A 26,520-nucleotide genomic window follows, 5' to 3' on the forward strand; every position below is an offset into this window, starting at 1 on the left:
AAAAAAAAAAAAAAACTCAAATTGATGGAATTACTGCTTTGGTTTGCAGCATTTCAAACACTAATTCAAAACATGGGAACAAACTGGTAAATAGGGTTGCCTCTGTGTTGGAAAAGGCCAAAATAGGCAGATTACTATGCAAGAAGATGGTTACACCTGCTTAACACAATCAACAACCTCTGCATTATGTGCTGGTGAAACGTGTGGTCTTCCACATGTTCACTGCAGCACAGGTGGGAGAAAAATGAAACCGACCAGCAGTTTTAGGCAATTTTGCATTGATGATGTTTATGTTTGGATTTTCATTTTTTGCTGGAGATCCGTTCTAAATGAAAGAATAAGGGGAAAGTTAATGGAAAGGCGCTTTTTACTATTTATTTTATATTTTAAAGAAAATGTTTGATCTTTCATTTGATCTTTTTTTTCCAATCCTTACCTTTTTACATGTCATTGTGGAGCAAAATTATAAATTCGCTATGAGAATGAACCGATTTGAACCCTAGACAACAAGTGTAGAGAAATTTGCCCACTGTTTATTATTTGTGTGTTTTTAATTTAAAAAAAATATATTATTTGACTTTCAGTCTTTATTTAGTTAATTCCTGCAACCAAAATGATGTGAAATCACCTGAAAAAAACACAAGAAAAATTGCCTTTGGGGTAGTTGAGGTTAAAGACATTTAAATTTTATGTTGAACTTAATATTTAGGTTTAAAAAATCTGAGCTGATCTTGATAGTTGATATGACTTTAGTTAAACTAAATCAGAATCTACTTGGGTGGAAAAAATATTGTTCAATCTAAATATTTTGAACTAAAATACTGGTTTGAACAAAATGACAATAAATTTAGAAAAATACTAATAAATTGTATTTTTTGTCTTATAAACCGGTTTCCTTTATTGGTCACTAAACTTCAAGCTACTTAGACTTTTCATAAAAAAATGTTTTTAAGTCCTAGTTTCAATGGTTCCTCCAAGTTTTCTGCACAAATAAGTTGAATTTTTTTTTTAAATTTATTGCTTGGGGAAAAAAAAAAAAATCAACTTTTGAAGTAATCCTAACAGCATCTTAGAAATCAAGTCCTGCTTCCTGAGACGGGTGCAGGTTGTCCCAGGAGTTGGATGACTCATTCATAATTACAATCTCTCCAGAGGGCGCTGTGACTTGACTTCATTATTCAACATTTAACTAAACTTCATGTTTTGCTGACTCTTACTGTTAACTAAAAAGTTTCCTGGGCCTGGTTGTCTAACTGCCACAGGGGTAAGTTAGCTCACCATGATGTATATACATAATGTGTAATGAATAAAAAGCATTAAAGAATGGGCTTTTGTTACAAAAAAAAGTATTGTAAAGAACAGAGATTCTTTTAATTGCAGGAAATTATAAAAAAGTAAAGCAGCACTCATAATTTGTAAAATGTAATGTGATGAGTTGTATGAATTTGTGGTTAAACCTAATAAATTAAAGAATTACTTTAGTAAAGACACATTTTTCAAAATGTTTGATTTAAAAGAAATGTTGTAATCCTATTACACACGTCATAATGCATTTCAAGTAGAAGACATTTGTTGTATTTTATGATTAAAACACAAAGCAAAATTGTTTATATCCAAAATTTAAAATGTAGATTCTTTTTTTTGTAACGAAACACTGTTGAAGACAACCAACAAGTTCTGTTTTTAAAATAATACCTGATTATTTCAAGCCAGTATATCCATCCATACATGCTGGAGCCTGTCCCGGCTACTGTTGAGCGAAGACGGGGCACACCACAGACAAGCACATTCACACCTAGAGACACTTTGGACATAGCAATTAACCAATGAAGCATGTTTTTGGGACTGTGGGAGGAAGCCAGAGTGCCTAGAGAAGACCCACGCATGCATGTGGAGAACATGCAAACTCCACAAAGAAAGGTCTGGGACTCAAACCAGGACCCTATCGATGTGAGGCAAGAGCGCTAACCTCTGTCCCACCATGCAGCCTGCCAGTACACTGAGTCTTTAGATATTATATGAAATAAAGTTATAAGGTGTTTCAATGAAAATAATTTTACCAGAGGCCTGGGAGCTTGAGGGTTCTGCGCAGTATCTTAGCTGTTCCTAGCACTGCGCTCTTCTGGACTGAGAGGTCTGAGGTCTTTCAGAAATCTGCTTTGGCCAATTAATTTGCTCCAATTACCACGGGCACCACTGTCACCTGCACTTTCCATGCTTTCTGCAGTTCTTCTCTGAGTCCCTGGTATTTCTCCAGTGTCTCATGTTCCTTCATGTTCCTTCTTCCTGATGTTTCCATCACTTGGCACTGCCACATCCACCACAATGGCTTTCCTCTGTTCTCTATCCAGTTATACATGGCTGGTTGTCTGGTTCGCCATTAACATCCTGTCATTCTGGATTTGGATAAAGAAATATATATATATCTTCTTGCATAGTATATATATATATATATATATATATATATATATATATATATATATATATATATATGTGTGTGTATATTTTTTTGTATATATGTGAATATACACAGCTATTTCTTTTCAAAAAATTGTTTATACAAAAAGTATAAGGGATAAATAAACACGTTTTCTCCTTTCTGTCCCTTTCATTAACCCCCGGTATCAGAAATTAAGAAAGATCTTTTGTTTTTGTTGACTTGTGGAAATGAAAGTGTCCCAATTTCCCTCTATTTTATTTACAGTTGAAAAATAGAATTATCAATTAAAAAATCCAAAATCTTTCCTGAAGAGTCAGTTTAGAAGACTGGAAAAGCCCTGAGTTCAATGTTAAAGCATGGAAAAAGTCTTGGAGCTGAACTGTTTTCTTAAAAATAGCCTACCTAATTTTGAATATTTCATTTTCATTTAACATAAAATTCGTAATTTTACTACAAAACTGCCTAACAGCATATTTGCTCATGTATTTTTTAGACTCAGATTCAAAAATATGCATCAAAGTTTCTTTTGACGGCATGGTGGGAGTCCACGTTTAAGCCACAAGGCACTGATGAACACCAGGAACTATTCATGCGAGATCAATTTTCTCAGGATCAGCGTTTTGACGACCAGAGAGAAGACGAAGAGGAGAGACACTAGCCGGGAGTGCCAAGTTTAAAAGCTTGTTTGTTTCTTAAGAAGATCAAAGGTATCAAGGCCTTGGACAGACATGAGAGGCACAGCCTCTGCAATCTGCTCGCCATTCATTCCAAACAACACTGGCTAAGAAAAACGATTCCTCTTTGGAAAAAACCTGGAAAGCTTCCCATCAAGCAAACACTCCAGGATTTCCCATCTCCTCTCCACAGGGAAATGACATGTTTGTCATCATGTTGGGTGTTGTTATTCAAGGATTAATGATCTGCAGGTGGTTTTTCAAGTTCTGTCAGCTAAAGCAACGCAAGAACTAAAAAGTTAAGCATCTGCTCCTGACAGCAGAACGCCTTCATTAGGATTGTTTGGATTTTTCTTAAGATGACCACTAAAAGTTTTTAAAATTTCTAATATTGTTGAGACAAGATAAGTTGTGATTAAATATTAGATAAATAGTTATTTTGATGCATTTATTGTAAACAAATATTTCATAAAAATATAAAATACTTGATGAAAGAAGAAATTCAAAGAGGACTTCGTGCTTGACTCACATTTCTTGCAGAGTGCTAGAAGGACTGAGAGCCAACTGCCTTTGCAATGAACCATGGAGAGATCATCAAAGAGTGGGAAGGAGCTGTAAGACTCACTGAGGCCCATGGCTGAAAAGGCCCACTCGACGTTCTTGGCGATGTGAAGCCCCTCCAAGGGCCCTGCCCTGTGTTTTAATCTGCTTGTTTCAGGACCGAATGATTCATCCTCTTTGAGTTCTTCAAAACCCTCCTTCTTCATTTCATGTTCGTGATTGTGCCGTTTGGAGTCGATCCCACATTTTCATGCCTAAATTTTCCAGCTTTCTGGTAGGATTTTTGACAGGTTTGTGACTATTTCTAGACCGGACGGCGATAAAACTGCTGTTTGGCTACTTCCCGGTCAAATGCCAGGACCTCTTAAAACATTGTGTTTTTAATTTTGACAGATCTCCCTCCACAGTTCTATCCAAGCTTAAGCAGTAATTTATAAACCTCTGGATTAAAACGACCTTTGAGTTAAACCAAGCATTCAAAATGGCAATACGCAACATCTAATTTTGTGACTTTTCCAAAACGCATTAATCCTCCTAAATGAGAGCTGACAGGATATCATATGCTATTGTGGCACACCAGATACCTCAGGAAGCAATTACCATGAATATATTTTCTAATAAACTTGTACCCATCAGATGATAAGCAATTAAACATGCGTAATTATAGCTTCCATACAATAATTTCTAAGCTGATTAGGTTTGTGTGCTTTACAACCTGAATGGGAGAATATTAATAGAGCTTTGCATTGGTGCTGCTGGTTAGTGGTGGCAGCTCATCAGTGAATCATATGTAAATGAGGCTTCAGGAAGTGCATGAAGCTCCAGTGCGGGCTACTAGAAGTGTCTGGGGGGGGGATGTCAATGCTCTGCACATGCATGAATATGCATTCTCATGAGAAACCCAATCACATGTTTGAGCCATAAGCAAATGCAGGTTAAAAATATTTTTTGTGCAACAACTTTCATTCATCCAGTTTTATGGTTAATTGTCTTCTTAGTGAAGGATGCCTCATAACCAGGTTTAATTAATAACCAATCATTGCAATGACAAAGTCTAGACGTTAAAATCGGTTTTGTTTTATCAGGGATTTCATCTTTGAAGCAGTTTTAAACGCTATAACGCTATTTCAACGAATGATTGCAGTAAATGTGAGTTTAGGATGTTTAATTTTGAAAAATGCTTCCGGGCGTCCCTCTTTACTGACCATATTAAAGAGCAGTTATTATAAATTATAGTCTCACTCCAATGATTATGATGTTTTTGGTGCTTTAAACACGTTTTTGTGGAAATTTTCTGATGATGGGGGACATCTATGAAGAAAATTAAGCTCAAAATGGCATTTCTGAGTATTTCTTTGCTCAAATCGTTGTGAATCAGGAGCAGATTAAAAAATAATGTAGAAGGATGCAGGTTTCCCTACTCTAAGCTCTGAGCGGGGGGGGGTGGGGGGGGGTGGTGTCACTCCATGTCAACAGTCCCGCCCACAACTCAGCGGCGAATTTCTAAGAAACTACTGCAGCTCTGCAGAAACTATGTCCTAGAAAACAATATAGTTTTTTTTCTTCAAAAAACGGATTATCCTGATTAAAATACAACTGAGAATGCTTCCAAAATAGATCAAAAGATGATTGGAGTGGGACCTAAAGTGAAAAAAAAAACAGTGATTTGGGATAAAACAAAAAATCATAAACACAGCTCTGAACTTCATTTTCCTTTGCAGCAAAAGATTCCCCCAAATCAAGTTTCATCAATTATTCCTGCTCAAACAACATTTAACCACAGTTAGAGTAAAGCACTCAGTTGTGACAAACCCAATCAGTCACTGCTAGGGGTGTAACAATCGACTTAATCGATGTATTGATTTTTATTCCTACGATCAAACCAGATCGATCTGTCCTAGGTAAGTTGTTAATCGAATTGATCTATACCATTATAAAATCGCTTCTGTGAAATAAATGAAATATATCAATACGGGACAATACAAATTGGATTGAGGCACGTTAGGTTTATTCAACTATTATATAAAAACAACCCAGTGCCATCACAAAGGACAACACACATGTGATGGCTGCAAAAAATGATGAAGCCATCATTAAAGTCCAATGTGTGGAAACACTGAATTTAGCAAAGGATTGTGACCATACAGTGTGGAAGAATGTTTTAATAATTATTAATATGCAATTAAGAGATAGCGGCACCGACAGTCAGGACCATAAATACTTGGACAGAGACACATTCTTTCTAACTTTGTTTCTGTACATTACCACAGTAAATTTTAAATAATACAAATCAGAAGTCATTGAAGTGCAGACTTTCAGCTTTTATTCCATGGGTCAACAAAAAGATATCATAAAAATGTTAAAAACGAAAGCATTTTTAAACGCAATCCCTTCATTTCATGGGCTCCTAAGTAATTGGACAATTGACTTCCATGCTATAGCATGGACAGGTGTGGGCAATTCCCTTGTTATGTCATTATGAGTGAAGCAGATAAAAGGCCTGGAGTTGATTAAAGGACTCGTGCTTGCATTTTGAAGATTTTGCTGTGAACAGACAACATGCGGTCAAAGAAGCTCTCCATGCAGGTGAAAGGAGCCATCATTAAGTTGAGAAAACAGAAAAAAAACATGCAAGAAATTGCTACAGTATTAGGAGTGGCAAAATCAACAGTGTGGTACATCCTGAGAAAGAAAGAAAGCACTGGTGAACTCAGCAACCCAAAAGACCTGGACGTCCACGGAAGACAACAGTGGTGGATGATGGCAGAATCATTTCCATGGTGAAGAGAAACCCGTTCACAACAGCCAACCACGTGAACAACACTCTCCAGGAGGTTGGCGTATCATTATCCAAGTCTACCATAAAAAGAAGACTGCAAGAAAGTAGATCCAGAGGGTACACTGCAAGATGCAAGCCACTCATAAGCCTCAAAAATAGGAAGGCTAGATTGGACTTTGCTAAAAAGCATCTAAAAAAGCCAGCACAGTTCTGGAAAAACATTCTTTGGACAGATGAAACCAAAATCAACCTCTACCTGGATGATGGCAAGAGAAAAGTATGGAGAAGGCGTGGAGAAGCTCATGATCCAAAACACACTCCATCATCAGTAAAATACTGTGGAGGCAGTGTGATGGTCTGGGCGTGCACGGCTGCTAGTGGCACTGGGACACTAGTGTTTATTGATGACGTGACACAGGACAGAAGCAGCCCAATGAATTCTGAGGTGTACAGAGACAGACTGTCTGCGCAGATCCAGGTGAATGCAGCCAAACTGATTGGGCGGCGTTTCATAACACAGATGGACAACGACCCAAAACATACAAGCAAAGCAACTCAGGAGTTTATTAAAGCAAAGAAGTGGAATATTCTTGAATGGCCAAGTCAGTCACCTGATCTTAAACCAATTGAGCATGCATTTCACTTGTTGAAGACCAAACTTCAGACAGAAAGGCCCACAAACAAACAGTAACTGAAAGCTGCTGCAGTAAAGGCCTGGCAGAGCATTAAGAAGGAGAAAACCCAGCATCTGGTGATGTCCATGAGTTCAAGACTTCAGGCTGTCATTGCCAACAAAGGCTTTTCGACCAAATATTAGTGATGACCATTTTGTTTTAAGTTATTTCATTTGTCCAATTACTTACGAGCCAATGAAATAAAGGGATTGTGTTTTAAAAAAATGCTTTAGTTTCTCACATTTTTATGCAATCTTTTTGTTCAACCCCTGGAATAAAAGCTGAAAGTCTGCACTTCAATGGCATCTGAGTTGTTTTATTTAAAATTCACTGTGGTAATGTACAGAATTTTTTTTAGAAAGAATGTGTCTCTGTCCAAATATTTACGGTCCTGACTGTATAATAATATGGAAATATCTAATTGTTAATCAATTACTTGATCAGTAATGTAAGTAGTTATTTTCTATGTCAGAGGGAAACATCAGATAACACCATTTAATATTCACACTGAATTACGGCTACAAGTCAAGAGTTATATAGTAGCAATAAAGCAAAACACCTTTCATGCTTGAATATTTATTTCTAACCATTAGCAACTGTTGAAGAAAACCTGGTATGAGAAACTAAAATTATACCAAAAAAATGATATATATATTAGTATGTATCGTTTAGCTGTCACTGGCTTAAGCGGACTCGGGGCTGGACTGTGAGACGACCTCAGGGGGTGAAATACAAGAGTGATTTCATTTCACATCCCAGTCACTTTCTCTGCAGCAGGCAGAGCTGTTGAACCAAACATTTCATCTCTCTGCTGTTTGCGGGAGCATTAGAAATAACATTTCACACCAGACGGCAGAGCACTGTAGTCTGTTTGGATTTATTATCAATCTGAATGTTACTTCTCACACAAAATATATAGTTCTCACCGAGGCTCTCAGTGTAAATAGTATTTTAGATAGCTCTATAGTAAGATTCATAAAGTCATTCATTTTTCTATACATGGATCCAATAATCTGTCATCTTGCACAAAATATCACGATATATCAGAGGGACAGACAATTTTAGCAATGATTCTATTGTGAGTTCTTCATCAATATATTATTACTATTAGTACAGGAGAACAGCATTTCATAATGTAGGATATAACTATCTCAGTTTATATATTTTACATTTATATTCTCAAAAAAATACCAAACCATGTGAAATTGATAAGTGAGGAAGATATGTTGTGATACTCATGGATGGTGAGACTTTTTTTCTGAGATTCTTCTTCTGCGACTCAACACGAGTACAAGGACACACATCTGTACATGTGCAGCTTGGACACAGTGGATTCAGATCACAGAGGAGGAACCCAGCACATCACTTCATCTACAGCAGTGTTTTTCAACCAGTGTGCCGCGGCACACTAGTGTGCCGTGGGAGATGGTCAAGTGTGCCGTGGGAAATTGCCCTCATTAACTGATCAAAAAAATTTCCCATCTCCAGGATTGAGCTCTGTGTTCATCCAAACAGGCCCTGATAAAACACTGAGGAGTTAGGAATATAAAAGATCGTAAAATACTTTTTCTTTGCGTTTATTTTATTTTATTAAAGACATTTTAATAAGAATGACGCGATTCAGCTGCACCTTCGGCTGTATTTGGGAAAAGTCCCGTCCCTTTGACTGTCTCCACCAATCATTCTTGAGGGGCTTAATCACATGTCATCGGTCTGACCAATCAGAAGTGCTTAAAGTCTTCCCTTCCTTGTCCCGATTTAGCTCGTAAAGTCGCTCAGTTCTAACAAAAATACCAGCTAAAGCTCGTCTTTAGCGGTGTAGCTTTCCACAGAATCCGGTGTCAGACCGTGGAACAAGTGAACAAAACAATGAAGCTCCGAAAAGCGATCTTTTGCCGTTTCATGCACTACATCTCCCATGATGCATTGGGTTGTGAGAGTGACAGCGCATAAGGAGATCTGTTGTTAAACGTCTTGAAACCAACGAACACCCATCAAACTGTTTTTAAATCTTCTAACTTAACTTTTATTGCATCTTTTAGAAAAAAACAGCTGCAGTTTCCAGCTTTTTCTGCAACAATTATCTCAAAAATGGATGTGAGACTTTGGAGGGAGGGGCTGTAGATCAAAACAGACTATGAGTTTCTCCTTTTTTTAAATTTTTGGATGCTGGTGTGCCGCGGGATTTTTTTTAAGGTTAAAGTGTGCCGTGGCTCAGAAAAGGTTGAAAAACGCTGATCTACAGGACAGAATCTGTACAAGATCAGGACCTACTCACCCTGTCTACATGGTGCATGTTGATTGGTCGGTTTGATAATCAGCAATATTCTTTTTCTATAGTGCAAACAAACGCTTCTGTGATTTCACCAATGATTGCTTGATTGGAACTCACAGGATTTTTCTCTCTTTTTTTAATGAAACACAAAATAGAGCAGGCTGTGTTTGACAGCTGCATCTTCACCGTAGTTTGTTGTAAATATTTGTTTTCCACATCTATTAAATCATTTTGGAGCAAAAATCATCACCTGACGTCACGGAAAGTCAGCGGTACTGCAACAGTAAGTTCAGGAACAACATCGGAGCGCCGTGGGTTCATGCTCGGAGAAGTCAGAGGCAACGTGTGTCGCTCTGACATCAGCGAATATGGATCCAAGGCAGATACCCAGCACAACATTCAGTCAACAGTTTTAGAAGAGAAAGTGAAGATGGAGAGAGGGGTGGGATCCGTCTGAGGAAGTTGAAGGAGAGGAAGGTGTGCTGTCATCACTGGGGAAGAGCTTTTAGGATGGCGTTCACCTCCTCAGCCACGGCTGTCAGCGCAAACTCAAACTGCTCCTGAGGAGGAGAAAGGAGTGGGGGAGGAAAGGATGTGAGGAAAACAAGGAAGGAAAGAAAGTTTTAGGCCCTGTCCAAGCCTTCAGGTCAAGGAGTGAGAATGACTGGCGGCTGCCTCCTCCTCCTCCCGCTACATATCTCCTGACCCTGCCTGGACCCGGCCGAACCTCCCTCTGAGGTTTCAGCCTGACGAGCGGGAGCAGCCGGCGCCGGCATTGATCCAGCCAGGTGTGTCTTAAAATGGAGCTTAAGAGTCAAACTGTCTCAGCTCTTTCTCCTTGTGTTTGATTGTGAAACCAACTCATACTTTTCCCCCAGAGGGGTTGATTGATGTTTGCCCCCCCTGGACTTCGAGATTTTTTTTTTTTATATTCCTCTCCTCTTTCCAGGCTGCAGGCCACAGGGTCCTCTCACAGAGAGAGGCTACGTAGGAGTTTGGAGGGAACAGTCCTCAGATGTGTCAACACAGCCTGCCATAGTCTGGCCTGAGGAAAGGCTAAATCAATACAGAGGAGTCACTGGTGGCTGGGCCTTTTTCTTTGCAGTGGAGATTATCTGAAGCTTCTATTTTTATGCATCTTCTGAAGCCAGAAAATATGTAAGCGTATCTGTATCCCTGCCATACTTTCAAATATGACTTTAATGCTTCCAGATTCTTATTTGTTCACAGTTAAACCACTGGGGGGAGACCAATCTCTGCACCACAATCAGAAAAAAGATGTTGTGCTGTAATTACTACATGTTGATGTCAGTCAAAGAGGGATTTAATGTTCTTTCAGATCCAAACATAAAGTGGAAAAAAAAAGATAATTGGTTGCCCATTCTGTGAATCTTGACTCTAAATTTCATACCTCGTTACAATCTAATTTCTGCACGAAACAGCAAAGTGAAATCAACAATATTTCAATGTAATTTCACTTAGACTTGCCAGGAAAGAAACAGAGAGTGCTTGAAAGGCTTTTTCAGCTGAGCGGAGTGCGGCTATGAAAGCAACTTTAATGAACCATCTAAGAACAGTGGAGTCTGTTAGCAAGCGGCTCACATCATTATTATCAACCACCGCTGCATTAGGCTTGCTGGCTTTATTATTATTATTACTCTCCTTAATTGCATGAAAAGAAATGAACAGAGCACATCCCACACTCTGCTATGGAAGGATGTGAGGTGAAGGTCCTGCTCATATTAAGGGTGAACCTACATCAGTAGTATTGCTCAATTGAATTTAGATATAATGAATAGTGTAAAAGATCTGGGAAAATGTACTTTTAAACCTGATTTTTGGGGTATTTGAGATAAGAATATAATAGCATAGAAAGGTATTTTCCCTTCTAATCAACCCCTTGACACCTATTGATGCAAATATGAATCACCGTGGTTCCAAAATTACCTTAACTTAGCATCTAAATGACAGAAATATATTGTCTTATTGGTGGAGTTAGCCAAGTGTAAATTTTGGTATTGATTACAACAAAATCCACATTTGAAAACATATTTTTTAAATATTTCTTGTCAAATCTCTTATCTACAGAACAAGAAACGTTATCACTAATTGCGTCTTTTAAAGATTTTTAGGCAATAAAAACATAAAAAACCATAGATTTCAGGTCCACTTATCTGTTAAAAGTGTTTCTCTTATCTTGATGCAGTTATCAATAATACCATAATTTCCCCAAATCCCAAGTGCACGGAGTAGACAATGGCCTCTCTGAATGACTGCAGCCCCTTCCCCAATACTTCTCCACCCCCACTTCTTGCTCAAAGCTGGGGACCTTACCTTTATCTGGACCATGCCAGCTCTCTGGTCTCTCAAGTGCTCCAGGGTAGCGGCAATATCAATCTCTTTAGCACCTGCAACAGACCGAAAATTGGACTGAGTTCAAAGCGGAGGAGTAATCCGGCTCACATCTGTCAATCTCTCTTTATACTGGGTTCCCTTTGGAACAGCGCAGCGATTGAAAATTATTACATTCATCCCTGGAAAGGCTGGGATGGGAGCCACGGCCTGTTTCTTGATAAAATATGCAAAAAAACATTTTGGGGTGTGGTATATGTATGTGTGTGTGTGTGGGGTTGCAATAATGTATTCAAAAGCACTGCACTCTGGCGCCTGTGAGTGTCGCTTTCTAAAATTGGTTTAGATGACGTCCAACAAAAGAGAGTGCCTTCATGCATGCATGAATCTGAGAATCAACTATTAATTTGATTTGCTGCAGCTATTTTGATGATTAACCCATGCAACAGTTGTTATAATGAGCAGCCTGCACGCCTGCCATGTTTATCTGAAAAAATCCCATTCTGCTTTAAGATTTATGGATCAGCCCTGCGTCGGGCTTCTATTCAGAAAAAGACACAGAGGAAGGGAGATGAAGAGAGAAGCCCCTGAACACTTAAGTTGCTTTTAAAAGCCAGGCAGAGAAAGGATGTGAAGGAGATGGAGCAGTGTGGGTGAAAGACTAAAAAAGCGTGATTTAACGCAGCTGGACTTAGCACTCATAGGTACTTCAGCTCCCCGACAAGACTTTCATGTCTTAGATGTGCTTGAATCCAAAGTTAAGCAGAGAAGAGGCTCTCTGACCAAAGGAGGGAGAAAAGAAGCTTTGGGGAGTAAGCTTATGTACATTTTGTGCATTTGGTTCCAGCTGCAGGAAACAAAAGGTTAAAAAGAAACCGAAAAGAAGCTTTCATCACCGCGGACAACAGAACATTCATCACTGAGACGGCTGAACTCCAACAGGAAGGGTCAGCCTTATTACTGTTTTACAGAGATTGCTGGGGAAGTCGGCGTTGGAAGAGGCCGCCCCCTTTAACCGTTCTGATGGGGGGGCTATCGCAGGAGGAGGGCGTGCTGAGAGCCGGGGTAAAGGCCAAAGGTCAGAGGGCAAAGAGCAGGCTAAGCCATGGAGAAGAGTGCAACAATGGACGTCTATGACTTGGATGACTCAAAAGAGTTCGGTAAAGAGAGTTAACTGGTTATCCGTGCTGACTGAGTGTTTTTCTCAAGCCACAACTCCTGCTTTGATGATGCAGGGATAAACCTGTAAAGTTGAACGCGTCGCCAACTCCTCAGTCTTGCTTGGTTTTTATTTTAAACCAAGGCTACAACAATGAATTGGTTGTTGACCAACTGATTTATAAGATGGTTAATACATTTCAGCTCCTGTTTAAATGCTATTCAAAAGGCAAGGTATCTATGTGTTCGATTGCAATTATAATATACTAGGCCACAATTTAAAAAAAAATCAAAACTACTCTAATTGATATTTTTTCTATATTATTTAGCTAAGCTTAGCAAAAATCACAGGTAATTTCCAAAGTAGCATTTCTAAACGTATAATCGTATTGAGAGGGAAAGCTGTTTCAGTTCAAATGAATAATCTCCTTAAAAGCATTTAAAATTCTCCTGAATGATTATGCTATTAAAGATTGACATGAGATTGTAACAAGGCTGTTATGCCTTTATTTGGCCACAGTGTGTCTCTGCTATGTGCTAAAAAGCCTCGAACCTTTTATTATTTTATGCGTATCTCAAAGGAAAAGTCTCTGGCTATGTCAGAATTCCCTACCTACTCCCTAAATAACCCCTGAAAGACTATTAGTGGAGCTGGTTATTTTAATTACCGTGCATTTTGTGGTACAAACACCAAATTTGGCATGGATATATTTTAGGATAGTCTCTTTTAGAAAAGCACATTAGCCAGAAAATATTGCAAGATTTTAAAATATAGGCCAACATATGTAATAGTATTCTGTAGGTACCCTTCAAGTTTAAATACTGCATTTTGTTTATTAACAGCTGATATTGTTCAGACCGGAGTAAATAGACATTGAATGTTTTTGTAACAAATTAGGCTATGTCCAAATTCCTACCTTAATCCCAATCTACTAAAAATATAAATAGTCCGGGCTATGTAGTACCATCAATACATTGTGGTATATATTATGTAGTGTGCATCAATGCACACTGTTTTTTTTGCAGAGACTTCTGGGAAATTTCTGGGACACTCGATTTTGGAATTGTAGAATCGGACAGCACTACAAAATGGCGAACGCACTATGTAGTTGCACTATATAGTGAGTAGTGAAGGAATTCAGACATAGCCCTAGTGTATGGCCACCTTCTTTGTGAATGGCCGCCGTTTTGGATTTTTCTCATGGCTTTCGTGCTTTTCTGAAAAAGGGGATCCTTTTTTAGATGACTTATTGCTCAAACGCAATGCATTGTGGTTTATATTCGCCAACCCAGTGAGCATCAATGCACACAGGTTTTTCAAAGAAACTTCTGGGAAATGTCCAGTGCAGTGGATTTTAAAATTGTAGGCTATGCATGAATTCCCTCCCTGCTATCTAACAACTAAAAAATGGCAAATGTGACATCACCGATTTCCCAGAATAGAAACCTAATAAGTATGATCATTTTACGAAGACTTTTTATGAATCAACTGTATCCTAATGATGAAAGCTTGGATGTTTTTTTAAATAATTAATTGAAATATATTTTCTCCAGAAAAAAAAAGTTCAAACGCAAAGCATTGTGGTCTATATTCACCAATTTAGTGAGCGTCGATACACACTGGTTTTTTGCAGAGACTTCTGGGAGGGGTCTAGGGCACTCAGCAGTACGAAATGGTGAATGCACTGTATAGTGCACTGTGTAGTGCGTAATGATTTTGTTTCAGTTTCCTTTTCTCTTCATGTCATTCATTTTGCAAAATTTTGTGCCGTGCACTTTCTGCATCAAGTATGTAGCAGTACTGCTGATGAGATTAGCATCACTAACATCAGCAAAAATATATATTTTTTATTTTAACAGGGTTTTTTTTTTTAATTTGTGAACAAAATAGTATGCATTGCATTGATTCCCTGAGTCAATCTGCACTTGCAGGTTAAACTCAAAAGTTGCAGAAATAAAATTAACCTTCAACGACAATGTTTACAGTTTAAATGTAATTGTGTAAAATAGGGGGGAAAAAAACGACAACATGATCCCCGTTGAGAAAAAAAAAAATCAATGATCAAATCAAATAAGCACAATGTTCACACTAAATATTACGTATTGATTTACGGCAGTGTAGCAAACAGACAGTTTTTAATGTATTTTCCCTTTAAACATTTAATTTCCATGCATGTGCTATCTAAATTCATGCAGCAGCTGCTACAGCCGGGCAATATGGCGTGAAGGTTGGTTAAATAGATAACAACTAATGTGGGGAAAGGTTTCTTTTTAATTTCCCGTCTCTCTTTGTTCTGCTCTCCCCACTTCTACCAGCTTCCTCCATGTCCGCCTCCGTCTTTGCTGCCTCTCCAGGCGTCGGAGAAGTCACCCTCTAATGCCTCCCCAAGACCCTCTGTGGAAAATTGAAGGCTTTCGTGTTGCCAGGGCAACACTTCAAGCAGAAAGAGTGAAAGGGAAACCATTGATTGTTACCTTTAGCCATCCTATTGAGGACCATGTCAATCAGAATGTAAGTCCCACTCCTGCCAGCTCCATCACTGCAGAGAGTCAGAGACCGAGAGGCAGAGATCATTAAGGTGGCGACGTGAGCTGCTTTAATCACAGTAGAGTGTTTCTCTTATAAGGAGACAAATTGCTCATTTACATTTGCATCTGCTGTGAGTCTGTCAAGTATCTTTAAAAACAAATTAGTCTTTGCATACAAATGTACATGTCACATACAGGAAAAAAAAAACACACCAGAAAAGCAGAAATCACAAACATTTCCCAACATTCCAGTGAAAATATTGGAATAGATCTGCAGGTTTGCTGTGTCACACAGAAGTGTGTGGTCTGGAGAGTTGTTTGGCTATTGGAGGAAAGGGACTAGTTTCTAAGCCACGCTGGGGACAAAAGCTTTTAAATGCATGCACCTCAGGAGCAAAGGAGAGGTTGAGAGGCCCGGGGCAGTTCAAGAACAGCTTTTTGAGAGCCTTGCTTTTCTATTACTCCAGAGATAGCCTTATGAAAAGCCTCCCTTTGTGACTGCCGGCCATTCAACGGCTCTGCATGTTAATTGCAAACAAGGCGTGGACATCTCTCTAATAAAGGCGAGGCCAATAAAACGGGAGAGTTGCCTGTGCAGCACAGCTTCATTAATCCACTGCGAGAAACTCTGTTCCTCAGAGGGGGAGCACGGGCTTACTGGCCCCATGCATGACTTAACAGGATGTGACTATTAAAAGTGGTCAGACAGATACCTGGAGTTTAATGCAAAACAATCAGGGCTGGTTAACTAACTCAACCAAATGGGAAATGGAAGGGTCTTTGGCAGAGGAGCTGTGTTCCACGTTATTTACATACGAAACAGTCGGTGGAATAAACAGCAGCTCCAGTGGACCCAGATAGAGTAAATGAACTGAGCGGGTTTAAATAAACAGTTCTCCTCTCTTAAAACAGAGTAATGTCAAACACTGTCCCAATTCAGTAGGGTCAGCCACTGTCAAAGGGATCAAACGGTTGTACTTGCCTGCAGTGAACAATTATTGGGCAAGATCGACCCCGGTAGCACTTGTTAACCTTTCTGGGAAAAAAAAAAGAAAAAAGAAAACTTGATGTTATTGTAAGCTTGGTGGCGAGCCGTCCTTTGCTTGTGCAAAAATCAGATTCAAAGGAAATGTGAGATTATTAATCACAATGCTAATCAGAGCAAACTCTAGAAGGACTTCTGCACCACGTTGAGGTTGAAATCGAGGTACTGAGATAATCAGAGGAACAAACATAAATCTGAGAAGGATGCTCCCACCTGTCAATCGCTCTTTTCAAATCGAGCCGAGCGAGAAAGCCGTAAATAAATGGAGCATCATCTCAGGGACAGTAAATCATTTTTGACGTGTGGGTGATGGACGTGATGGTGTGATGTTGTGATTACCGACCGCCGACGCATTAACCCGGGCCAATTATGAATGTTTTACACCACAGGCGCGGTGAAGGCCAACAAGCCTTTTCACACCTCGCTGTTACCATGGCAACTGACTACACTCAGAGCTCTTTTCTTCCAATTTCCGCCTTTTTTTTCAGATTTCCTTTTTCAAAAATAATAAAATGGCTAGTTATCTCATGGTATCTGTTGTTAAAAAATGTAATAATGATAATATTTCACATTTTTATGAAAGAAACACATTTTTTTGCATAATACTTTTTTTTCTAAAGTTTTTTAATCTTTTAGTTATTTGTTTACTAACTAAACATTCAACAATGGATTTTTAAGACGTTGCAGCAGATTTTATGGAATTATTTGTTAGTCTTTTACATATTTGTGCATAAAAAATATATTTACATTCATGCTTTATTTTGCACAGCACCTCTTTAACCATCGTACAGATTGCTGGAGTTTCCATGCAAGCCAGAGGAAGGAGGTGTGAGAGGAGGGGAGGGGCAGACAGAGAGTCAGGGGGGTGAGAAAAAGACAGTTTGTGCACAGGCCTGGCTGAGGAGACACAGTTTCCAATGATCACTTTTGTGACTATGCAACTGGGCTCATATTACTAGCTGCAACATCACAAAAATGACACTGGCAACCGCAAAGTACCGACTTCACCAGATGAGCTTGAGATGCCCAATAACCTCATGTGAGGTCTCAACAGCACGGTGAACAGTGTTGGGTACGTACCAGTGTGATGAATAAAGACCTGACTGCAAGCTACGTCCAATTTAGTTCAGAGGAAAGGAACCGGGTCGGATAACGCAATCTTTCATCTGCGTTACAAACCAGAGGGACAGACTTCTATCCACAAATCAGATGCATCTATTCTCATTTGGAAGGCTTTTCCTATCCCTCCTGGCTTTTCCCACAGGAGCTTCTGCTGCTCTTCTGCCAGAACACATTTTATGGAAAACAGAGCGAGGTTTTTTAGTCACTCCCCCCTGCTCCCCCACCCGTGTCTTTACAGAAACAGCTCTCATTTAATTGGTTATTTGAATTAGGTGGTTTTTCTATTTCTTTTTTTTTCTGTTATTTTCTTTTCTTCCAAAGCCAAGCCAGGCAGTGCGGGGCTAATTTGCTGCATCACATGTGCTAGAGGGAAGTGAGGGAGATCGGCCCAGGATGAAAGGGATAGTACAGAAATGCAATCCTTATTAGAACGACCAAAATCAAGGATACCAAAAGAAGGACGGGCAAAAAAAAGGGGAGAAGGACCAGAAAGCTGCTAACAGAATATTGGGGCAGGTGATCAAGAACAAGCACAGATTAAAAGACAAGTCATAAAAAAGGATTCATGTTCTTCCAAAGGATCTCCTGTCTACCTGCGGAAATCCAACAAAGTCCTAGCTGAGGTGGGGATCCCACGGTCCATCCAGGACAGGAAGTGGAACTGGGTGACGGTGCGCGTCTCATTGGTCTGCAAGTTTTTCAGGTAAAAACTCCTCACCAGGAAATCCTCACACCAAATGTGCTCGGACACTAAATTGACCTAAAACACACAAAACATGCCAATGTTTTTTACACTCTGCATGCATAACTTTACACAGTACTCACATAGATAACTTAAAGTCCCACTCAAATGGTGTTTTTAACATGCTCTTGTAGCATTTTTCTCAAGATTTACAAATGAATTTAAGATTAAAACTGCATTTTTGAGCACATTTACATTCAAATTGGGATGAATCAGAAGCAGCTAAAAAAAAGACAGTTTAAAAAAACTCTTTTTTGTGACGTAGCAATTAAAGTGGGCGGGCCACAGTCTTACTGCTGCGCACAATTCGAATGGATCCACAATTAGATCCATAAACAAAGGGATGATGGGATATCAGCAGAGGCTTACCTCTCGTGCCAACAGTTCTGCCCACAACTCAGAGGCAAATTTCTAATAAACTACTGCTGCGCTGCAGAAACTATGTCCTAGAAAACTACACAGGTGTTTTGATTTTGCCTAATGGCACTTTTTGGTAATATTAAGTGCACAATTAAAGGTTCAGAAAAATGTTTTGGGACATTTTGTTAAAATTATTGTTTGAAATTGAAAATAAAGACACACCCTTGAAGGACTATGAGCAAATTTATTTCACATGGGGTGTTGTTCAGTGCTGAAGATGAAAAATTATTCATTTTAAGCACCTGCTTTCTGAGCTTTTATTCCAGCTTGCAGCTGTGCTAAAATAGATTTACAGCTATAAAATTTTGAGTTACACAAACATTTATTTTTTGAAAACAGCATAAAAAATAAAGTGTCTGTTTGACACTCTAGCAAGTTTGAGGAGTTTAAAAAAAAACTTTGTTTGACAGTTTTTTATTTTTGAGAAAAACTTTTGGAAAACAATAAAATAATAAAAATAGTTGAAATAGTTATATGTTTTTGACATTGATGAATAAATGTTCTAACTGGTAGAAAGATTGGTTGGCTAACAAAAAATAATCAGGACTAAAAACTGCTTAAGGGTTAAAAGAAACCATGAAAAATGGGGACCTTTAACAGACTTATTAATAATGGAAAGGTTTTCCTCCAAATTGATCAAAAAGAAACAGCACAAACTCATTTTTTTTTTCATTTCTTCAGCCGTCATTTTCTTGAACGTACCTCATATATGTGGTAGACATCTGATCCCTCATCAGGCCAGTAATGGTGACACTGCTTAACTCCATTTTCAGAGAGCGGCGTCAACATGACGATCACGACGCAGCCGCTCTCCCACACCATCTGCACACAGAGACGGCGAAAAAACCCACCTAACACATCTGGAGACAACAAACGTGCTCGCATACATCTGCTTGACAATCAAAAAGCGCTAATGTGTAGCTGAACTGAGCTACCAGTGCAGCATATTACACTGAGGAATTGCATTAGAGTGAAATTGATTTCTTGATCTTGGCACAGGAAGTATGAATAAATGTCACCTCTCTGTGTGTGACAAATGATAAATGTTGGGTGAAGCAGCAGGGGGGCACCCCGTGTTTTTGCCCTCTCGCAGTCGTCTGGGCGACATCACAGCGTCTACTGCGCTGCTGCTCCATTTCATCTTATCGCAATCTAATGTGTCCTTGGGAAGAAGTACAGGCCCACGGCAGCCATTAGGAAAATGAGGAGGAAACGCAGGTTTTATGATTGCTATAAAAACACAATGGCCTTGACGATACACTAATCACAAGCTTCTGTGATCCAGCCCAGTGGACACATTACACGCCAACTGTGCCAACTGTGCCAATATGTGATGAGATTAGGCAAGGTGATAACGTGAGGTAACATTACCCAATTAGTCTGGAATAATTTAGCAAATATTTGCAGTTAGCAGGCTAAAAGTGTACTCACACATTCCATTTCCAATTGCGGTTTTCTTTCTGAAAAAATGTGATTAAATAGTTTTTAAGAATGTCCAAAGTTTTTCCTGTCTGAGCTCATGCAGATTGACTGAGAATTGGAAGAGGGGATGCTCACAAAGGCCCAGCACAGCTGAGGTAATAGAAGGGAGATGGGTGGAGGAGCAGAGGATGAGGGGATGGAGGAATGAGGAGTGGAGGATTAGAGTCGAGCCGCCTTTCAGAGCACTGCCTGGGGCCGGCGTGGATTAGATAGGAGAGTAAAAAGATTTTCTCCCTGCACAGTCCATTTGCATGTGAGTGCCAGTGTTTCCCCTTGTTTGTTTACTTTTAATGGGGTAAGGGTGTGTTTTTTTTCTTCTTCTTCTGCCACAATCCAAGGCTGACCACGTTGATAATGAAGGACTAAACCACAAACCCATGTTCAGCCTGTCAGTCAAGCTGAATTTTATGCTCTTTTGTTATGCACTTCATTTAAGAGCTACAGTCATGACAGTTCAATAAGTGAAAAATGCTTTAGTTTACCTTAAATATGGAAAAGAAGAAAAAAATGATCGTGATTTACAAATTCAGGGGACACATAAAACAAAAGGGCCACAAACTCAACATCCATTCCATCAGAACCACTCCAACTGAGCTTGAAGTGCGAGGGCACCGGGTCTGCAGAATTTTACGCCTCACATTTCTACACTCAGGTCACGCCTGCTTTGAGATACATTGAGGTGATGGGTCTACTAATTACTGTGGGGATGTCCTGTTAGCACAGCGAAATGCCATTTGGCAACCATGCATCATTGAAGTCAAGTTTCAGCATAAACCGGCACGTTTTACAAAACACAATAATTGATGGGAGCTTTATATGACAAGCATGGAGATGGGAATGAATACTCCTGGGAGCAAACGTGAAGAAATCAATATCATCAGACTTCCTGAGGGTGTGTGTATGTGTGTGATCAGATGATGAGAGATTGGAGTTAATCGGGAATTTCTATCGGAAATTTTTAAACAATTCACAGGCACATGGTAAGGCCTCATTCAGTTTTCTATGGACCTCGCCTGTTGAAACAGCCTCCCAGAGAGCCTCAGAGCCACAGAGACTGTTCACGTTTTTAAAGGAAGGCTCAAGACCTACCTTTTTAATCTAGCTTTTAGTTGAAATGTAGGAATTTTTTTGGATATTTTAATTATTTTATGTTCTCTTTACTAATTTGATATATTTTTTTATTCACATTTACTTATGTCTGTCTATTAAGGATCATTAATTTACTTATTTGCTTATTTATCTGTTATTTAACTTTTATTTATTGTATTCCTATTACACTTTATTTGTGACTCCGGTGTTTTCCTCAGAGGGATCCTCCACATCGGTGACTGACACTTCTCAGTGAACGGGGTTGCTGCAATGGGATCTCCCAGGTCTGGCTCTTAGATCCAGATCTGGGAGGGGTTCTGTGGTAGTGTATTCTGTGGACTTCAGTGGGGGGTCACTGATGTGGACATGTCCCCAAAATATCGTCTCCCACAGTAAAAAGGCAGATTGCTACAATGCATCATTTCAGTCAATCATTTTATGCTTTACCATGGTGAGTGTGTGTGTGTGTGCGTGTGTGTTGGGGGGGGGGGGGGGGTTTATACAAAATATTGGTTTAATGTCTTATATTTTGTTCTTAAAATTTGATATTAATAATAGTAAAAATAGTAATATTCTGTGTCATGATACCTCACCTGCCGTTCATCTCTCATACAGTCATTGTTTACAACAGGACAAGAGGTCCAATCGTTTTTTATCCTATGTTGTAGTCACATGGGGGTTGAACAATACAGGTGCTGTGGTTTGGAGAGACATAGAGATGTGCGGCCGCATCTTAAGGGTAGGGGCGTGACTGGCAGTTTCCTTGAGGCTTGTATGGCCACCTCAAGGGACGGCATGAAAATGGTACATACCATTGTTGTGCGTGTGGTAAATTTATCATGAAGTATTTGCAAGGCTAATGCACATGCACTTATGACGTATGTGTGATGGCCGAATGCTGCACTCTTGTCATTGGTAAGGTGCGAGAACTATCTCCCTATTGACCACATGCAAACGCTGCATGGAGGGGGTGTGCAGGTGATACGTAAGTGCCCAGAGGATGTCCTCACATTTGCTCTTATTGTCTAATTTCCTAACAGTCAGGCTGCACACAAAGACCAGACACCGATCACTTAAACAGCACAAACGTGCTCCTTGCGCAAAATGCAGGTTTTGAGAAGTTGGGGAAAAAAAGAAAAAAATCTATATGACACGACGGCGCCTCACCTTCTTCACCTTTACTTATTCCATGGTATAAGTAAGGGTGAATACTCGATTCTGATTGGCTGCTGGGTGTGAACTAAAAAGTGAACATCTGCAAGGATGAAGCACCCCTAAAAAGAAGTTTCAGTCACATATCTTAAATGTTCTATATCACTGGACTGGCTTCTTTAAAACATTTTAGCTTCATCATCTGGAATAAAACAAAGGTGAACTTTCTCTCTGATGCTCTATTTGCTTTATTTTCCCCATCACGACCAGCATATTTATCACTTTCCTTCGCTGCTACACTCGAGGTCGGCACTAGTGTGCCGCACAACGTAACAAATAGTCTCTTATTTATGAAAAAGTCATCTTAACCAAAAAAACAATAAGAATAAAGTACTAAAAACTGATGGAATATTTATTTCTTTAATAAGTCACCATGGTAAAGGTGGGAAAATGGGTTGCTTCAGTACTTTGCGCTTCAGACGGTAAATGCTTCCACGTCGTGCGTTAATTTCTGATAATGCACACTTCGTCTGCCATTAACCCTTACGTGCTGTTTAAGTGTTCGCTACTACACGTTGTCAAAAATGTGCATGACCATTTTCGCTCACCAAGTTGTTCATGATCATAACGTTTTTTTTTTTTTTTTGATCGTATCCACCAGTAAGAACAGGTGTGACTGAAGTATTACTTCTTTTTGTCACAACTAAACTCTAGTGCAATTCAGAGCATCCATATTTGTACGCGGAGTTGATAATGGTTCCTTTTGAAACTGTGGAGAACTAGTAGATTGTAAGTACATGTCTGCAGGAACCACTGATGATGAATGGAAAGTCGGACGGAATGAAAAACACCTGCGAGCTGAGCCACACATTCATCTGCTTCATTACTTTATTGATCCTCCTAAATCTGGACAATCCTTTCCGGCACTGAGAGCCAAACATGCCCACCTCTGAGTCACCAAGACAGTAGCTTTGTTCTCGATTCTTCAAAGCTCTCCTCACAACAAAAAATGTCGAAAGATGAAAGATGGGCAGCGGATGAGTCGTACCTGCCAGAAGTCTGCCACAGTCGAAGCAAGTGGGCCCTGAGCGGCGATGTAAGTTGGGTTACGAGGGTCGTGGTCCATCTGCGAGAGAGGAAACAGAGAGTGACACAGTGAATGGACGAAGACGAGGAGGATATAAACATTCTGCCTGCTTCCATCAAAGCCTCCATCTGGACTCCAGAGAGAGGAGATCTATTGAAAAAGAAACTCTTTGATTTACTTATTCACTCTTATTCGTGCTCCAAACCCTTTGTTGCTCAGGATGTGGTCATCTCTGTGGCTCTGATTAGTGTAAAGGCTGAAACATCACACTGTCTGGTAACACACTGAATAGTGGTACACAGGACTTTGATGAAATATTGCCAACTGGGCAAACAAAATAGCAAACTGAAAAGGGGTAGGGAACTTAGATCAGTCCAAGATACATATTCCCCTTCTAGAAAAACTGACAAGTTGAGCAGAAAGAAGTTTCTCTTTTTTGGGTTTTTTTTCTTTCATTATAGAGCAAGAAAAAAGTAAAAAAATAATTCTTTAGCAATTCAGGAGACTTTTCTATCATTTCATCAAGTCAAGATTTGAGAAAACCCTCTCTAAAAGAAAAGATCTTGAAAAAAAAAGAAAAGAATTTCTGGATAGAACAAATCTTTAGGAAGACCATACCAAAGCATCAATAAAGGCTTAATACAATACAACAAAACGTTAATCTGTGTTAATGTTAACTCTTTTTTTTTTTTAAAGATATTGTATGTAAAACAGGAAAAGCTGCAATTCTCTTGCATGTCTTCTATCTAGCATTTTCAAGAAAACAAAGCACTTGCAGAGTCAATTAATAATATTAATTTATTTTTTGGGAAAGTGTTTCTTTTGAAAAACACAACAGGTTTGAACTTGTTCCACCCATTTGCTGTTCAACAAAGTGTCACTAGTATTATTTAAATACTAGAACTATTAACACCTGATCTGTAAAGTGTGATGTAATATATTGAGGTAATGTATTAATTAAGTATTAGTTATTAGCTTATATGTTATTTGGACATTATTCTAAAGTTGGAATAGTTGCAACTTTAAAATAAGATCCTAGTAACATGTATACACCATTAACCGATACTTAACATATCATTAGTAAGTAATTTACAAAGGGCTTGTTCATGATCTGACTAGTTAATGAGGGTGTAGCTATTATTCATTAACAAATAGTTAGCAAATCATACATAACTTGGTGACTAACATCTTATCTATCTAAGGCACATTTGCAAACCACAATTCTGCAACACTTTGCAGCAGATGTCATACAAAGAGAAAATAAATGTAAATTTAAATAAAGTAAATGAAATCATCTTATCAAGCTTATAACCATGCCATGCAATCACATGTTGGAATTGCCAAAGATCGTGCCAAAACACTTTTGTTACTCCCCCAAATAAAAAATATATATTTTTTTAATCTTAGCAATTCTTAATTGCCCTCCAGATCAAACGACACCACAACAGAATCAACTGAATGTCGGGGTGGGACATAGGTGCCTGTGAGACCTAATTTAGAGTTGATTGATCAGTTGTTGAAAGGTTTTTTATCACATTCTAAAGATGCATTATTATACCTATGGCAATGTTTTCTGAAGAAAATGAATTCAGGAATAATAAAGAAACATTTAAAACCTTAAATATAGCTTTTATTTGTTTCATAATAGCCAGTAAATGTGATAGTGACCTGCATGGTCACATTTAATAGCTTTTGCTATATTTACTGACCTTTCTATATGGAGAAACAACACAAAAACACCTGAAATTGCTTCATTTTTTTCCCTCTTGGTGTTTTTCTTTAAAGCTGCTGCTTCATTCAGAGACGCAGAGGCTCGACCTTAACGGAAAAATAATTATGGAGCATTTCTTCATGGCTTTAATATTACCATAATTATTTCCTATCTTCACATTTAATATTCTGAACAACAGGATTAGGTCCTTCGACTTTAAAAAAAAAAAGAGACAGATACAAGCTAAAAGTTTGTTAAACTTTGATTTTTGTTTAAAAATGAAAAAAAAAACCTGAAATCTGTTTTTTTAAGTTATTTTCATTTTAGTGGCTGGAATGTGTTCGAAATGTTTTCCATTTCAATCTCACAGTGTCTCTTTTTTGTTGAAGATCTGCAGTAGTTCTAAATTGCTCCTTTTTCATTTGAAAATAGATTTATAAATAATGAAGAATGAATGCTAGACAGGTTGGGCATATTGGAATATAATGAGTGTGACAAAACCAAAAAACAACAACAAACAAAAAAAAAAAAAACAAAAAAAAAATTCAGCCCCAATTTTCCCTTTGAAAAAATTCACACACACCTGGGAAAAAAATAACCTGTAACACTTTGATTAGTTATTACTGAGTCGTTCAGTTTTCCATTCATCCTGCCTGGTTGAAATTTCACACCTGAGCAAAAGAAAAGAAAAGAAATCTCCCCCACTGAAATAACAGGGAAACGCCAAATGCGCCAATCTCAAGGACGCAGACATGCTGTAGCTGTTTGCTGACATCCCTGCATGAATACTAAAGCACAGACATGAAAGAGTACTCCTGTGCTTCGGCTGTCCTTCCCTTTGCCATTGCTGGAAGAAGAAAGACTCCAAAAATGATTTAAATGTAAAGAAAAAAAAGTGCTCTTACACAGCTTATACCAAAATAGGTCATATCAGTTCCTGGAGAAACATCTCCAGCGTCTGTCTGTGGGGCTTTGATCTGCTCCTTCTCGGATAGAGCTTGGCGGCTCAAGTTCATCACAAACAGTCAGAGACAGAAGCATGAAGAACAGGTGGGGAATGGAGGAGCCTCAAAATGAAAGGGGACAAAGAAACCACAAGGGTTGGACTGCGCATTCTGGGTCTGCGCATTCCTTCGAGCATTCCTCACACTAATGATGCTGTACATCTTGGACATCATCCGTGGTCAAGCATTTGCCATTATCCGTGCTTTTTCCTGTGTGGACGTCC

At 38.9% G+C, this 26,520-nt stretch overlaps 1 protein-coding gene across 1 annotated transcript in view; it reads right to left on the reverse strand.

The window, feature by feature from the left end:
- Positions 1-9,530: 9,530 nt before the first annotated feature.
- The window catches only part of ptprn2 (protein tyrosine phosphatase, receptor type N2), a 121,434-nt gene continuing 104,444 nt past the window's right edge, over positions 9,531-26,520 (reverse strand). The window contains exons 16-22 of the mRNA XM_020712453.2: positions 23,543-23,620; positions 19,474-19,593; positions 18,203-18,369; positions 16,425-16,478; positions 15,389-15,453; positions 11,738-11,811; positions 9,531-9,963 (exon numbers count right to left, since the gene is read on the reverse strand). Coding sequence (XP_020568112.1) covers positions 9,892-9,963; positions 11,738-11,811; positions 15,389-15,453; positions 16,425-16,478; positions 18,203-18,369; positions 19,474-19,593; positions 23,543-23,620 — 630 coding nt within the window. The 3' untranslated portion in view covers positions 9,531-9,891. The remainder of the gene's footprint in view (positions 9,964-11,737; positions 11,812-15,388; positions 15,454-16,424; positions 16,479-18,202; positions 18,370-19,473; positions 19,594-23,542; positions 23,621-26,520) is intronic.

This window comes from Oryzias latipes, chromosome 20 (assembly GCF_002234675.1).
Source record: "Oryzias latipes chromosome 20, ASM223467v1".
In the NCBI taxonomy this organism is placed as follows: Eukaryota; Metazoa; Chordata; class Actinopteri; order Beloniformes; family Adrianichthyidae; genus Oryzias; species Oryzias latipes.